This window comes from Choloepus didactylus, chromosome 18 (assembly GCF_015220235.1).
Source record: "Choloepus didactylus isolate mChoDid1 chromosome 18, mChoDid1.pri, whole genome shotgun sequence".
NCBI classification, from domain to species: domain Eukaryota; kingdom Metazoa; phylum Chordata; class Mammalia; order Pilosa; family Megalonychidae; genus Choloepus; species Choloepus didactylus.
This window is the reverse complement of record NC_051324.1, coordinates 8,448,181-8,463,024: the sequence shown is the minus strand read 5'-3', so window position 1 is coordinate 8,463,024 and position 14,844 is coordinate 8,448,181. Positions and strand designations below refer to the sequence as shown.

Here is a 14,844-nt window from a genome sequence, read left to right as displayed (position 1 = left end):
TTTTCTCCCAGACACTCACCCGGGCTGACCCCGTATAACATTCAGGTCTCTGCTCAATCACTTCCTTAGAGAAGCTCCCGCCACACACTCACGGTAACATGGGACAATGTTTTATCGGTCCCATAGCACTTAATCTCCTTCCGAAATGATCTCATCTTTTGGCTGGTTTGCCATCTCCTCAACCAGAAGGGAAGCTGCTTTTCTATCTATCTTGTTCACTACTTTACTTACCACACCTCCAACAGCCATTGTGGGCATTCAGTGAGTGAGTGTTGAATGAATAAATGATTGACACTGTGATCAGGGAGGGGCAAGCTAGGTATAGCCTGCAAGCTGAACATGGTCTTTACATTTTTAAATGACTGAAAAAAAAAATCAAAAGAAGAATAGTATTGCATGGCATGTGAAAATTATAAGAAATTCAGATTTTAGCGTCCATAAATAAAGTTTTATCAGGACACAACCACATCCCCTGGTTTTCATGTTGTCTGTGTCTGGCTTTGTGCTACAATGGCAAAGTTGTGCAGTCATGACCAAGATCGTTTGTGGTGGTCTCATGGCCGCAACACATCAGTGATGCAGTTGTAACTCGAGTCTGCTTCATGACCCATGTCTCAGTTTGCCGGGGCTGCTATAACAACTATCACAAAATATTGCTAGACAACAGGAATTTATTGTCTCAGTTTCGGAGGTGAGAAGCCCAAATTTAAGCTGATGGCAGGCCATGCTTTCTCTGAAGTCTGTAGCGCTCTGGTGGTGGCCTGTTGGTGACTGGTAACTCAACCTCTGTCTCCGACACATGGCCAGCCATCTCCTTCTGACTCCTACCAACTGTGTCAAATTCTCCCTATTTACAAACATTCCAGTCATATTGGATTAAGCTCCACCTGATTCAGTTTGGCCTCATCTTAACACCCTCAAAGCTCCTATTTGCAAACAGGTTCACATTTACAAGAGTGTGTTTAGGACTCAAATATATCTTTGTGGGGTCGTGATTCAACCCATAACAGCCTGCAAAGCCTAAAATGTTTCCTGGCCCTTTACAGAAGATGTTTGCCAATGCCTGAACTAAGGCATTGGGAAAGTTAAGACGGACAAGGCTTTGAGAAATGTTTCCAAGGGCTTGTTAACCTAACAAATAGGAAAGTTAAGGTTAGAGTGGGGCAGTGCCAGGCAACATGGTAGCTAGATGGTGATGATATTAAAGTCTGGAGGGTGGCAGTAGAAAGCAGTAAAGACAGGAGAGAGATGAGTTTAGTTTTGACATGTGAGATCTGAGTACCTGGAGGTTGAATCTGGATACCAGTTTGTAGCTCAAGATGAGAAGCAGACGAAGTACAGAATTACCATCTGACCTGGCAATTCCACTTGTAGATATATATCCCAAAATAATTGAAAGCAGGGACTTCAACAGTTACATGCACACCAATGTTCACAACGGCACTACTCACAATTGCCAAAAGGTGGAAGCAACCCAAATGTCCATCAACAGATAAATGGATAAACAAAATATGGGATATGCACTCAACAGAATATTAATCAGCCATAAAAAGGAATGAAGTTCTGGTACATGTGACAACAATGATGAACCTTAAAAGACATCATGTTGCGTGAAATAAAGCCAGACACAAAAGGACAAATATTGTACGATCTCCCTTACATGAAATAACTAGAACATGCAAATTCATAGAGACACAAAGAAGATTAAAGGGTAGTAGGAGTGGAGATTGGGATGGAGAATGGGAATTTAATGTTTAATGGATATAGAGTATCTGTTTGGGGTGATGGAAAAGTTTTGGTAACAGACAGTGGCTACAGCAGCACAACACTGTGAACAAAATTACCACCGCTGTCAGTGGTTAAAATGGGAAAAGTTATGTCCTATATACATTACTACAATAAAAATTAAAAAAGATGAGAAGTAAAGTGAACCAGGAAATTAAACTAATAAGACAAATCTTTATCAAATGGTAGACAGAGGAGACACCAAATAGAAAAAGAGGTGGATGGGTCCTCATAATAGTCATCAAAAACTTCTCACATTTCATAACACTTTTACAGCAACTGAAGCTTCACCATGTCACCCCGGCTCTTGTCGGACAAAGGAAAAGCCAGACAGACCCACCAGCGTCATTTCTACTTCTCTCCACAGGTATAACCACCACCCCAGGAGCCTCTCCATTGCAAGGAGCGAGGAATATACTAATTTTGCAATTAAGTTCAGGGGGAAACTCTCCTAAACACTTTTTTTAGAAAGCCCATCATGCATCGCCTTGCTGCTGTTGGTAGCGAGGGAACGAGCTGCCAGAACGACGTCCCCTGCAGCGGCCTAATAACAGTCATCACACTTCACATGCATCCCAGGCCTCCTGGGTCACCAAACAGTTTCTTTCACCAGCCAAGTGGGGACCAGTATCCCTGTTTACAGAGGAGCTCGCCCAAGCCATAAGATAAAAGCTTGGCTTTTATCTTGGGGCTGAGCAGAGCACAAGAAAGACAGCATCTCATTCATGTTTCCAGGCAGTTCACAGATGTCAGGGATTCCTGCCACCCGGTTGCTAAGGGACCTTTTGTAAGGATGTCGTGGATCCACAAGCGCTGCCCACTGCTTTCACGTCCAGGGGGTGGACACTTGACCCTCCCCGCACAAAACAGCAGAGAGGGGGCGGTTCCTTCCGAACAGAGGCAGACAAAGTGGTGAGCTGGAGGTAGATTTTCAAGCAGCAGGAGCTACAAATGCAGGCCACTGACCCCAAACCGAAGGGCAGGAGGTCCTAGTGCAGATGACAGAAAGCGCCTTGGCCTCTTCCAGCACTGTCACATATCCCCCAGCCACCAACCCTAATTACAGGGTTTTTGAACAGTGGATGAGTGAAGTCCCGGGTCACACCCACTTGAGGCCATTTTTCACATTGCGGAAAGGCACTGTTGCAGAATCAGTTTGTATGACCTCTCGAGCATCTGCTGGATGACAGGCAGCTCAGGTACACAAGCTGGCACGAAGAGCCCTGGCCTGAAAAGTCTGGGTCAGTATGTCAGTGGCCTGGTAAACAGGTAAGCCTAGCTCCCCTGACCAATAGATCACAGTGTGTTAGTTCTGTGGGGTTCAGGCCTTCCAGCCAGATAGTAGACCCTATGGACACCATCTGGGTCAAGAAAAGCTCTGTTTTGTTTGCCTTTCCAATCGTCTCACCCTCTAGAAGTATTTTCTGAAAGCTCCAGGCATTTTTGCAGCTCTCTTTTACAGCACCCTCTAGGTCCCTAATTTATTTTCTCCATTTGAGGCAAGAACAGTCCACAGGAATTCCTGGGCCAAGGTTAGCCCCCCAGCCATTGCACCTGTCCTAGTTCCATGCCCAGAGAGGGAGATCTAGCATCCTCCTCCATCTACCTTCCCTAGGAGTTATTTCTCAGCCTCCATGCACCCCAGAAGACTAGTGGAAATCTCCCCCATCGTGGGGAGTTCAGGTCTATGGCAGTGACCTCAGGCCTGGTTGGAGCTGGACTTCAGCCCTGGTCCCGTCTCTGGCCCACATCTCCATTACTTGAGCTCCTCCTTGACCGTACTTCTCGAATGTTGTTAGAAGGATTCTCAGGCTCTCAGAAAGGCATTTTTCCAGCTGCTCTTACTTAAGGGCCTTTGTTTTTCACAGCCAGCTGTGGGTTTGGCTATCAGGCCTCATCCCTTTTCTAGAAGTAGCTCGGTCTTCTCCTCTTGCCACCTCGGAAGGGCTGTCCCATCCCCCAAGTAGCCAAGATCCTTGTGCCCAGAGCCGTTGGATCTACCAGGGCCTGCTACACTCCTCTGTGTGGGCTCAGGTTTTCCTGGAGACCAGCTCTGTTTCTGCTGCACTGTTTCACGGTTTCCTTGGAGTCTCCACCAAAGCCATCTCCCAAATAACCAGGACCAGAACCTCCACCCAGGGCAGAGCTTATCTGTCCTTGCAGAGTTAGCTCCCTACTCCCCTCCCTGAATTATCCTTCCTGCTAAGCTAGGGCCTCTCAGTTCCCCTTTCTTCATCCAAATGAGGAAGAAATCCTTGGGGGTGGGGGTGGCTCTGTTTTGCAAAGGCTGCTCTCAGCCTCCAGCACCCCTCCACCAAGATAGGGTGTCCTGGTATCACCATTTCTGCCAGAGGGCAGAGGTTACACTGGGATTGGGGTTGCACTGGAGGTGTCCTGCTCAGCTGTCTACCCATCCCAACCCTCCTGCAGGAGGCTGGTGCAGTCTGTCTGTCTGCACTGATTTCCAGCAGCAGCCCTGGCCTTCTGACTTCCAGGAGCCCAACAAGCTGGGTGCCCGGCACCCCAGTGGCTGACATCCCATGAGGTTTACCTTCTCAGGATCTGCGGGCCCCTGTTCTGGTCTCTTGGCTTCTGCAGTAACTCCCTGCTTGGAGAACACCTTGTTGGCACTCCTCCAGCTCCTCCAGGGCTCACGGTACCATGTGCCAGTCCACCCACAAGCTGCTCTCCCGGGAATTCCACATTCCCCACTAATGGAGTCTGGCTTCAAGGACTCAGCCTTTTCCCAAGGAACTCCACCTGCAAATCCTCCATTCCTACCCAGCACTCAGTGTTCAGGGCCAGCCTGCTCATGCAGGGGGGTCCCAGATGCAAAGGGTCAAATCCACAATCCTCCCTGTTGCAACTGCCCCGAAGAGTCCCCTTTGGCATCTCGGCCACAGGGCTGGATCCTGCCTCCCCCTGAGGGAAAGCCTGCTCTATTAGCAGGAGAGACCCTCCAAGTTGGAAGGAGTAGCTGCACCCATTTTAGCCCCAGATTCAACCCATCCTTAGAGCAACTGGCACCAACAAACTGACCTGGGTTAGGGGAGCAAGGGGGTTGCACGTGCTCTTTCCCCCATTTGCCCTTCAGCACAGCTGAGACCAGCCTGTTTAAAAGAAGCACCGACGCAGGCAGTGACATTCAGCCATCTGAGCTGCTAAGCAGATAAGCAAGCACTGCTCCGAGGGCAACTGGCTTTTCTGTAAAATGGGGATAGCAGCCCACCCTTCACAGAGCTGCTGGGAGCAGTGGTGAGAACGGACAGAACCTAGGACCCAATGGGAACTCGGCAAACGGAAGCCACTTTTAATGTCACTGCTCGCATGGACGGGCATTTCCACTAAAAGCGACTTGTTGGGAATTGTCTGAATGTCCCTTGGGCACCATGGACTCCCTAAGTAGGCGTATATGCCATCAGGTGTGACGGGTCCACCCCAGCTGAGAATTCTGCTTCTCACCTGGGCCCGGCCTTGTCTCCCACCCACCCCTCCTCCTGAAGAAAGAGCAGATCCACGCCACTCTCGCTAACACAGCCTGCAAACCCGCCCACCTCACGCCTAATGCCAAACAGAGCAGGCTGGGGCCAGCCAGGGATGCTCCTCATCGAACAGCCACCAGCCAAATGTCCACATCAGCATTTCCTTGGAAAAGTGTGGCCACCACAGAACTCCCCAAATGCATCTCTCCCAGGGCTTTTCGGCTGGGAATGAGGAGGATGCAGGCCTTCATATAAAAAGCTGTACACTTGTTTTCTTTTACACCTGAATCACAAAGAAGGGTCTGGGAAGGCTAAGAACACACCTGAGCTCACCTTCACTCACAGGTCCAATTAAATGAGCTTGTCTTCAAAGGTTAAAACCAGGCGAGTTCCCAGAACATTCTCTGCTGAGAACCTGGGAAAGCTCATACCCACCCTCCTGTAGCCGGCTCTAAACTTTGCTCAAATGCTCCTAAATCCATTTGGGAGGAATGCTCTTGTTTCCCTCTGGAGAACTTCAAGAAACTTAATGTATCTTCATAAGGCCCAGTTTTATTTTTTGTACTGTATCCCTAGAATACTTGTCAGGCAACCTCAACCTACAACCATTTCACTCCTATCTACTTTTCTTTGCTTTTTTTCCTTCGGATGGAACATTTTTAGGCAAAATGTGTTACTTTGTTCTTTTTGAAGTAGGTCTGGGGTTAAATTACAAATAAATTCAGTCTCCACGACTGGGGCAGTGTTTGGCCAGAATATTTATGTACACTTACACAATTGCCAGTACCCATTAATTTAGTCTTTACAACAATCCTGGGGACGCAGCCTTTTACGAAAGGGAAAGTCCTGTAAACTCAGCCCCCTAAAAGACTCTGGAAACTTCAGAGGCTACTCCCGCTGTGGCCATGAGGCTCAGCGATTAAAGGACAGCGTGGCCTCCCGACTGTCACCCAGACAATAAACAGCCAGCAGACCTGGCTCAGCAAGTGGGTGCCCGAACCCGGGACAGCACGAACGTCCAAGGGCCGGCGGGCTCCGGGATGGAGACGTGGGGACCCGGGGCTGCCAGGCGGGGTCGGGGCCACTTTTGCTTTCGACCCTGGATCCTCCGTGCGTCTTCGCAGAGCCGCCCGGCGCAGGCGGTCCCGGGGCAGCCCCTCCCAGGCCCCTGCAGCGGCAGGGAGCGCGCCAGCCCGCTCCAGAACTCACACAGGCAACAAGTTCTAGCTTTCTCAGGGCCGCCCCGATGTGCTCGGGAGGCCGGGCGCCCGGGGGCACCGCGAGGACGCTGCCGGCACGCCCCTGCTGGTCACGCCTCGGGGGGCGCCCGCCGCGGTCGCCACCCCCAGGAACGCGGAGCTACGAGTCGGACCGGCAGCGGCCGCCCCCGGCGCCACCAACAGGTAGGCGAGCGCGCCCAGGACGCGGCCCCCCCCCGTCTTCCCAGCCCCGGCCCTCGCCCCTCACCTCCAGCAACTGCACGTAGCTCGCCGGGAACCAGCCGCGGAGCCCGTCGTCCTTCTCGCCTTCCCACCAGCCGCCGTCCGGGACCTGCAGCAGCGTGATCAGCTCGCCCGCGGCGAAGCGCAGCCCCTGGCCGTGCCGCTCCCCGGAGAAGGGGTAGAGGGTCCGGCAGCGGGCGCCGGACATGGCCTTGGCGCCCGGGCTCAGAGCGCAGCGCGCATCGCTCCCGAGCCCCGCGGGGTGGGCGGCGGCTCCGCGGGGTCCCAGGCGCCTGGCGCTCCGGGCTCCCGCGCTCTGGGCGCGCGCCGTCTCGGGGGTGCGCAGGGGGGTCCCCGGCCCGGCGGCGGACGCGCGCTCCGCGGAGGGAAGCGAGGACTCTCTGGCTGGGGAGAGCGCGCGGCGACGCCCCCGGGCCGGGCAGCTCGCGGCTCCCGGCTCGGGGCGGGGCTCAGGGGGAGGAGACCGAGGCGCCGCGGGCTCCGGAGACAACTTCCCGGGGACGCGGAACGCGGGCCACCGCCGCGAGGGCCGCCCGGAGCCGGCGCTGTCCCGGCGCGCGGAAATGCGCAGCTCCCCCGGGGGCTGGCACGCCGAGCATCTCCCGCGGCCGGACTCCGCGGCCGGGGAGAGGGGGCCGGCGGCCGGGCGGGGGCTCTCTCCGAGGCGAGGGGCGGGCCGGGGGCTGGCCTAGGACGGCCACGCCCGCCGAGGGCCGGGCGCTCTGTCGCCGCGGGGACAGGTCACTGGGGAGGGGGCTCCGCACTCACGCTCCCGCCCCCGAGGGCCGCTGGAATAAAAAGCGCCCCTCTGTGCCTGTTTTGGGGGGGCCCAGGGTGTCGGGGCGGGCGGACTCCTCCTCCGAGGTGTCAGCGAGGGAATGTGTTTGTGGTGGTCATTTGTAGGTGTGGAATCTGGGCTTGAACTTGACTCACCGGAAGCCGAACAATGGGTGAAAGACAGGTTTGAAGGCTGGCGCCGAGCCGGGAAGCCAGGTGGCAGCGGGTTACACCGAGGACCGAGCGGGCAGGCGCCGGAAGCGCATTTGGGAGAATTGGAAGCAGGTCTGGGGATAAACCTAGGAGAGGGGAAGAGGGGAAAGGTGAGGGAGCAGCCTCTATCGCTGTCCATACAGAACGGAGGCCAGAGCCAGGACTCTCGGGGGGAAGACGGCCCCAGGGTACGAGCCCTCCTGAAATCGAGATGGGACAGGCAGAGGAGTCCACGCTCATTTAGTCGGTCAACAAACATCACTGGCAGGCTGCCATATTCCGTGCAACGTGCCAAGTACTTACAAAGATCATTTGGACATGACCCTGCTCTCCTGGGTCAGTGGACCTGGGTGCCGAAGGAAGTTGACTTTGATCTGAGGGTTTCAAAGTAAAAGAAAGCAGGGTTTGTTTGCCAGCCTACTCTGCAGGAAAAACTCAGAGCCTGTTTCCTAAGTTGTAAATCAACAGCTGGACCCTGTCATGCGTCTAACTGCTAATCATCTCCCTGCCCCTACACAGTAACCTTCCATAGCTCCCTATTGCCTATTAAATTAAGTTCAGGCTTCCCAGACTGTGCATTGTGAGCTCTCCATAATATTTTCTCTAGCCTAATCTCTCACCCTTCCTGCTTACATACCCTCTGCAGGGTCAGACTGGCTATAAGAGCCTTAAGATCTTGTACATCTCTAAGCTCTGAATCAGACCTTAGCACCAGGTCTTTCACCTGGTTCAGTGATTCTCAACATATTAGAACCACCTGAGGAACTTTTAATAAACTATGCCTGGGACCCACCCCTTAACTCTGCATTTAAGCCACCTCCCCTGAGCAGCTTCCGCCTGGCCTCTGGCTACAGGGCAAATTGACAAATGCAGATTGTTTATAATATTCCATTGATTGCAAAGTCACAAGCCCTTGCTTGGCCAGAATCGAGGGGAAACAAACTTCCTAACCACAGTCACCACGAATAGTCCTTTGAAGCAGAGCTGCAAAACTTGACTCCTAAAGCAGTCACTAGAGCAGCTGGCCGAATCAAGTTTTAAAAGGGACAGGGGAGTGTGTGACTTTAGGTATATGTGTATAGGGCCTGGTTCAGGATAGGGCAGCTGGTTCAGAGTCTTCCTGCAGCCCAGAATCCTCTGGTGCCCGGGAGCAACCTGTGACCCAGTCTGTGCTTGAGAAATCTTCACCTACACAACATCCGATTGTCCCACCCCAAAACAGTTTGCAGCAGCAAAATTAATAATGACTGTGACCTTCCTCAATTCTTTCATTCCATTCCTGTAATCCTGAGGATTAGGTGATTAGTGGCCCCTGTTTACAGGTGAAGAAACTGAGCTCAGAGGGTGTGACTGGCCCATTAGCCTACATCCAAGCATAGGCACATCCAGGCTCGGAACTCAGTTTGGCTTATTTACGTCCGTTGCGGCTTCCATTAGTCCATGCCACCGGAATCAGGGCACGTGTGCATCCTTGTGGCTCATCCACAAATAGCATCTTAAGAAAGCGCTCTCTGGTGATGCTCAAAGTTGGTCTTGATAGAAATAAAACCAGACTAGAAGTTAGGAAAACACCTGTCCCTGACCTCTTATCAATCAAGTAACCTCAGTTAAGTCCCCTGACACCTTTGGGTTCTATTTCCCTATTGTAATTGGAAATTGGATCCAGCAACTGAAATATGGGACTTGAGGTGGTTAAATATAGCTAGTGGTTAAATGTGTAGGTTCCTGAGTGCCTGAGTTCAAGTCCCAGTTCTGCCACTTCCTAGCTGTGTGCTCTTGGGCAACTTACTTAACCTCTCTGAGCCTCATATTCGTCATCATTAAAAGAGGATAATAGTGTCATTTATATAAGAGGGTTTTTAAGAGATTTAAGTGAGTAAACATGTAAACTGTTTAGAGCAATGCCTAGCACATTAAGTACTCGAATTTGGCAATTATTATCTAGTACAATGGACCCGATAATTTATTACCTGATGCTTCTTTTTAAACTAAGGATTCCAGGTTAATAACAGAAGTGGAAACTCTCACATCTTTGGAATGCCAGAAATTTTAAAGGAATATACTCTGGTCGTCTTTGTTTTTCTCCCAGGATCCTGAAGGAAAAATGAGTTTCTCCTTTATCCACTTTTCTCTCTTGCCTTCTCCCTCACCTGATCTTCCAATTACCACCTTGAACTTGATTTGAATCTTTAATAGTTATTTAACTTTTTGATAATTAAGCTTAACAACTAGACTCTTTCTGACTCAGGGGAGGGACAGCACCTTTGTTTTACCTTTCTGTCTGTCCCTCTTAAGCCCAACATGGGGCCTTGCACAACTAGGATTTCAGAAAATGTTTCTGGAATTCATTTTGTGTCCATAGATTCGCATTGGGTCCCTGTTTCTGTACAGATTTTCCATGTTGCCGAGTTGCTCTATAAACACCTGTTAGAATATCCAGATTAGATAGTGGACTCCTTGAGAGCAGACTTGAGTCTCTCTTTCTTAGCTTTCTTTTTACACTGCATTTGATAATTATGTGGTGGCAGATTTTTCTTTTCCACCAAAACAGCTGTCCATCAGCCTTATTAGGGAAATGCAAATCAAAACGACAAAGAGATACCATTTCACACCCACTAGAATGGCTGCCACTAAGAAAACCGGAAATTACAAGTGTTGGAGAGGATGCGGAAAAATGGGGGCACTCATTCATTGCTGGAGGGAAGGTGAAAAGAAATGGTGCAGCTGCTTTGGAAACAGTTTGGCAGCTCCTCTGAAAGTTAAGTACAGAATTACCATATGACCTGGCAATCCCACTGTTAGGTATATACCCCAAAAATTGGGAGCAGGGACTCGAGCAGGTATTTTCACACCAATGTTCATAGCAGCATTATTCACAGTTGCCAAAAGATGGAAGCAACCCAACTGCCCATCAGCCTATAAATGGAAAACAAAATGTGGTATTTACACACAATGGAATATTATTCAGCTGTAAAAAGGAATAAAGTCCTGATACGTGTGACAATGTGGATGAGCCTTGAGTATATCATGTTGAGTGAAATAAACCAAACACAAAAGGATAAATGTGGTATGATCTCACTGATAAGAAATAATTAGAATAAGCAAATTGATAGAGTTAGGAACTACAATACAGATTCCCAGGGGCTGGGGTGGGGGTAGGGAGTGGGAGTTACTGCTTAAATTGTACAGTTTCTGTTTGGGATGATGGAAAAGTTTTGGTGATGGTAGCACGACACTGTGAACATAATTAACAGCACTGAATTACATATTTGAATGAGGTTAAAAGAAGAAATTTTAGGTTCTATATATGTTACTAGAATCAAATTTAAAAAAAAAATCCATGGGACTGTACAACACAGTGAACCCTAAGGTAAAACATAGACTATAGTTAATGTACAGTTATAAAAGTGTGCCTTTATCCATTGTAACAAATGTACCATACTAATGCAAGGTTAATAATAGGGTGGTATAGGGGAACACTGTATTTTATTTTTTATGTAAAATAATTTCTTTTGCATTTTTCTGTAAACCCACAACTTCTCTAATTAAAGAAGAAAAAAAAAAGTAAACCTGAAATAGCCATATGAACCAACAACTCCATGCCAAAGGATATACCTAAGAGAGATGAAAACATATCCACACAAAGATATATAGTAACTGTTCAAAACAGCATTTTTCATAATGCCAATAAGTGGAAATAGTCCAAATGTCCAACCAGTGATGAATGGATACACAAGAAGTGGCATATCACTCCAATGGAATACTATTCAGCAATGAAAAGGAATAATGTACCAATACACGATACAACATGGATAAACTGCAGAAACATTGTGCTAACAGAACCAAGCCATACATAAAAGACCCTATGTTGCAGAGTCCATTTAGAGGAACTGTCCAGAAGAGGCAAATCCGTAGAGACAGTGTGGATGGGAATGACTGCAAATGGGCACCATGTTTCTTTTTGGGGGTATTGAACATGTTCTAAAATTGGATAGGGGTCATGATTGCACAACTCTGTAAATTTACTAAAATCATTGAATTGTACCTTTAAAATGAGTGGACTTTGTGGGATGTAAATTGTGCCTCAATCGAGCTGTTAAACAAAAAATAAAAAGACCCCATTCGTTTAACAAGGGTATTTTTCTCCATCCGTGTTTGTGAGTTCATTCAACAACCACCGGAGGAGCTATGGAGCACTTGCTATAAAGTGGACCGTGTCATGGGCCTGGAAATAGAGAAATATAGTACTATGTATAAAGAATTCATACCAACCAATAAGAAAAAAACCTAAAAAAGAAATGAAATAGAAGAAGGTGCAAAAATCTGGAACAGGCATTTTACTAAAGAAGAGACCCAACTATCCAATGAGCATATTAAATGTTGCTCAGCTTCATCAGTTATCAAGTAAAGCAAATCAAAACCATAATGAGGCACCAAAGCATACTCATCAGGTGGTGACAATAAAAATGCTAGACAATACCACTTATTGGTGAGGATGTAGTACCCCTGAAACTCTCCCACGCTGCTGGTGGGGCAGAATAAAACATTGGAAGATAGGCTGTGTTTAGCAAGGCTGAATCAGCACACTCCATGACCCATCGATTTCAGTCCCGAGACTATACCCAGCAGAGTTGCACTCAATTGTTCACCAAAAGACACATACAATAAGGTTCATAGCAATGACATTCCTAACAGCCCACAACTGGAAATAGCCCCAAACTGGGAATAGTCCAACGTCCATCAACAGTAGAATGGCTGAGCTGTGACTTCTTTATACAATGGAAAACCCCACTCTTTGAGAATGAACAAACTATTGCTACATACAACAAATTAATCCCACAGTCTTAATGTTGGACAAAAGAAACCAAACATTAAAGCCCATATGGTAAATTACATTTATATGAAATTCCTAGAAATCAGGATAGCGGTTATTTTGGGAAGGGGTAGTGAGTACAAGGGGTTATCTGGGACACTGGTAATAATCTATTTCTTGATTTGGGTTCTATTTACATAGGTCTTTTCTCCAAGTTGCATACATATGATTTGTGGGCTTTTCTGTATGGATGCTAAATTTCAATATACAGTTTATTTTTTTAAAATGCAATAAAAATAATATAACCTCAAATAATTTATCATCTAGATTCTAGAGCAATGCTCTCCATAATTTTTGGACTATGCATTCCTATCATAGTCTACTTTGATATGTATTTTTATTATTTATAAATTAAATACATGTAACACCAAGTGAATAAGTAAATTATAATACACAGAAATTAAAAAGGATTATATTATATACAAATAGAGGTTCAAATATTGTCTTCCTACACAACAGTGGATGTCTGTGCACTTCTTGGGGATCAGTGATCTTGAGACAGCCTCAGGAAGACATTGGGAAGGAAAAGAAAGTTAACGTGCTCAAAATGAGCAGTTCGGAACCACTTGCTTCGTAGAAAGTAAATAGGCCTGGTTCTCCCCCTCGAAGCCCTAGTATGGGGCCTACAAGGAAGAGAAAGTGTTAACAGATGCAACATCCCCTGCCAAAAGCTCCCGCCTGGCTTCCCAGAGAGTCAGAAACCCAAGCGTGTATGAGACTCCCTGGGGGAGCACATTACAAACAATGCTTATTCCTGGGCCTCACCCCCAGACATTCCCATAAATCTGTGTTTTTAACAAAAGAGAAAACACCCCAGATTGTTCAGAAGTAATCCTCAGACCATACTTTGGGAAACCCCATTCTAGAGTAAACCATCCTAAGTACGTAGGCTGTGATACCACGCTCAGATAGGATTTGTACCATCAGAGAGCATCATAATTTATTGGTTAGCATGTGCATCCTGTTTGGACAGTTATCACCATTCAAAAGCTGAAGAAGAGGAGAAGCAAAAAAAATTAAAGGCAGCCAGTGGGGGGTGGGGGTGGGTGGGGCAAGGCAAGTAAGGTAAATGAGGAAAGGAAAAAAAATTGTGGGTAATGGGAGACAGAAAATATAGAATAAGGAAGAGGGCGTGGGGAGAGAACAGCGAAGGGAAGGGGGTGGGGAGCAAGGGAGCAGAGAGGGGAGAGAGAAGAGAAGAGAGGGGCCATCTCTCCCAGAGGCTGAGTCTGGCATCTGCCTAGTGAAAGCTCAGGATCTCATCTGTAAAAGCAGCAGGAAGAAAAGAGAAAGGGGAGGAGAGGAGAAAAGAAGGACCTCAGAGAAATTAATTATGTTGTCAGAGCAAAAATAATTAGAAACTGAAGTCCACCTTTCTGCTGCTCTCGCCCCTCGTGTGGGGAAAGGTGTCTCTGACCCACTCGTGTCAGCAGCCTGGAAGTACGGAAAGGACCTTTGGGAGTAAATGACAGCAACGTGACCACAGAGGAGCCAAGCAGAGAAATGCAAAGCTCATAAAGAGACCGAAAGTCTCCAGGGCCATGACCTGACTCCAACTCGGTGGCTGCTATTGACATATCCAAAGCATGGAAAAATCCACCCAAAGGGGACTGAGCCCTGGAGAAGCTTGGAAAAGAAATCTAAGAAGTTCTTGAGAACTGCTGCCCCTCCCGGGCTCTGAGTCATCCCCTCTTGTGGCTTCTTTGTCCGGGTCCACACTGTCCCCACATCCTTTAGATGCACACGTGCATACATGCATGCACGCAGAGGCCCTGGTGGCTGTCCTTTAATTTATCCCAGCCTGCTTCTCTTGCCCAAAAGGACAAGCTAGATTCTACTTTCTTTCCCCAATGGTGTGGCTGAAGCCCGGGTTTTTATTTGTAGGTGGTGCCCCTCTATCAAGGTGTGAAAATAGCTCTCAAGTGTGCGTTAAAACTAGCTTAGGTTGCCACAGATCCCTGGGGAATCTTGAGCTTCAAGAAATTGCACACAAATGAGCCGGCCACTGGTTCTTGGTTTTCTCAAGGGGAAAAACGATTGGCCAAGGGAGACCGTCAGGAATAGCACATTTCTTTCTCAGAACAAAACCCCACCAAGAGTTTCCATTCTATTGAAGACTAAAAATAAATTCGGAATTAATCACAACAGAAAAGGAACAGTTGCTCCAATGCCTATAATTAGCTTTGCGTTTATTAATGAAGGACCAAATTATGAGCCTCATTTGCATCCCAACTTTTTTGCTTCCTAATTA

General features: G+C 48.2%; 1 protein-coding gene across 1 annotated transcript in view; it reads right to left on the bottom strand.

Moving 5' to 3' along the window:
* GAS7 (growth arrest specific 7) overlaps positions 1-7,345 on the bottom strand; it is a 202,196-nt gene extending 194,851 nt beyond the window's left edge. Inside the window, exon 1 of the mRNA XM_037810088.1 lies at positions 6,735-7,345. Within this exon, the coding sequence (XP_037666016.1) occupies positions 6,735-6,917 (183 nt within the window). The 5' untranslated portion in view covers positions 6,918-7,345. The remainder of the gene's footprint in view (positions 1-6,734) is intronic.
* Between the last annotated feature and the right edge of the window lie 7,499 nt (positions 7,346-14,844).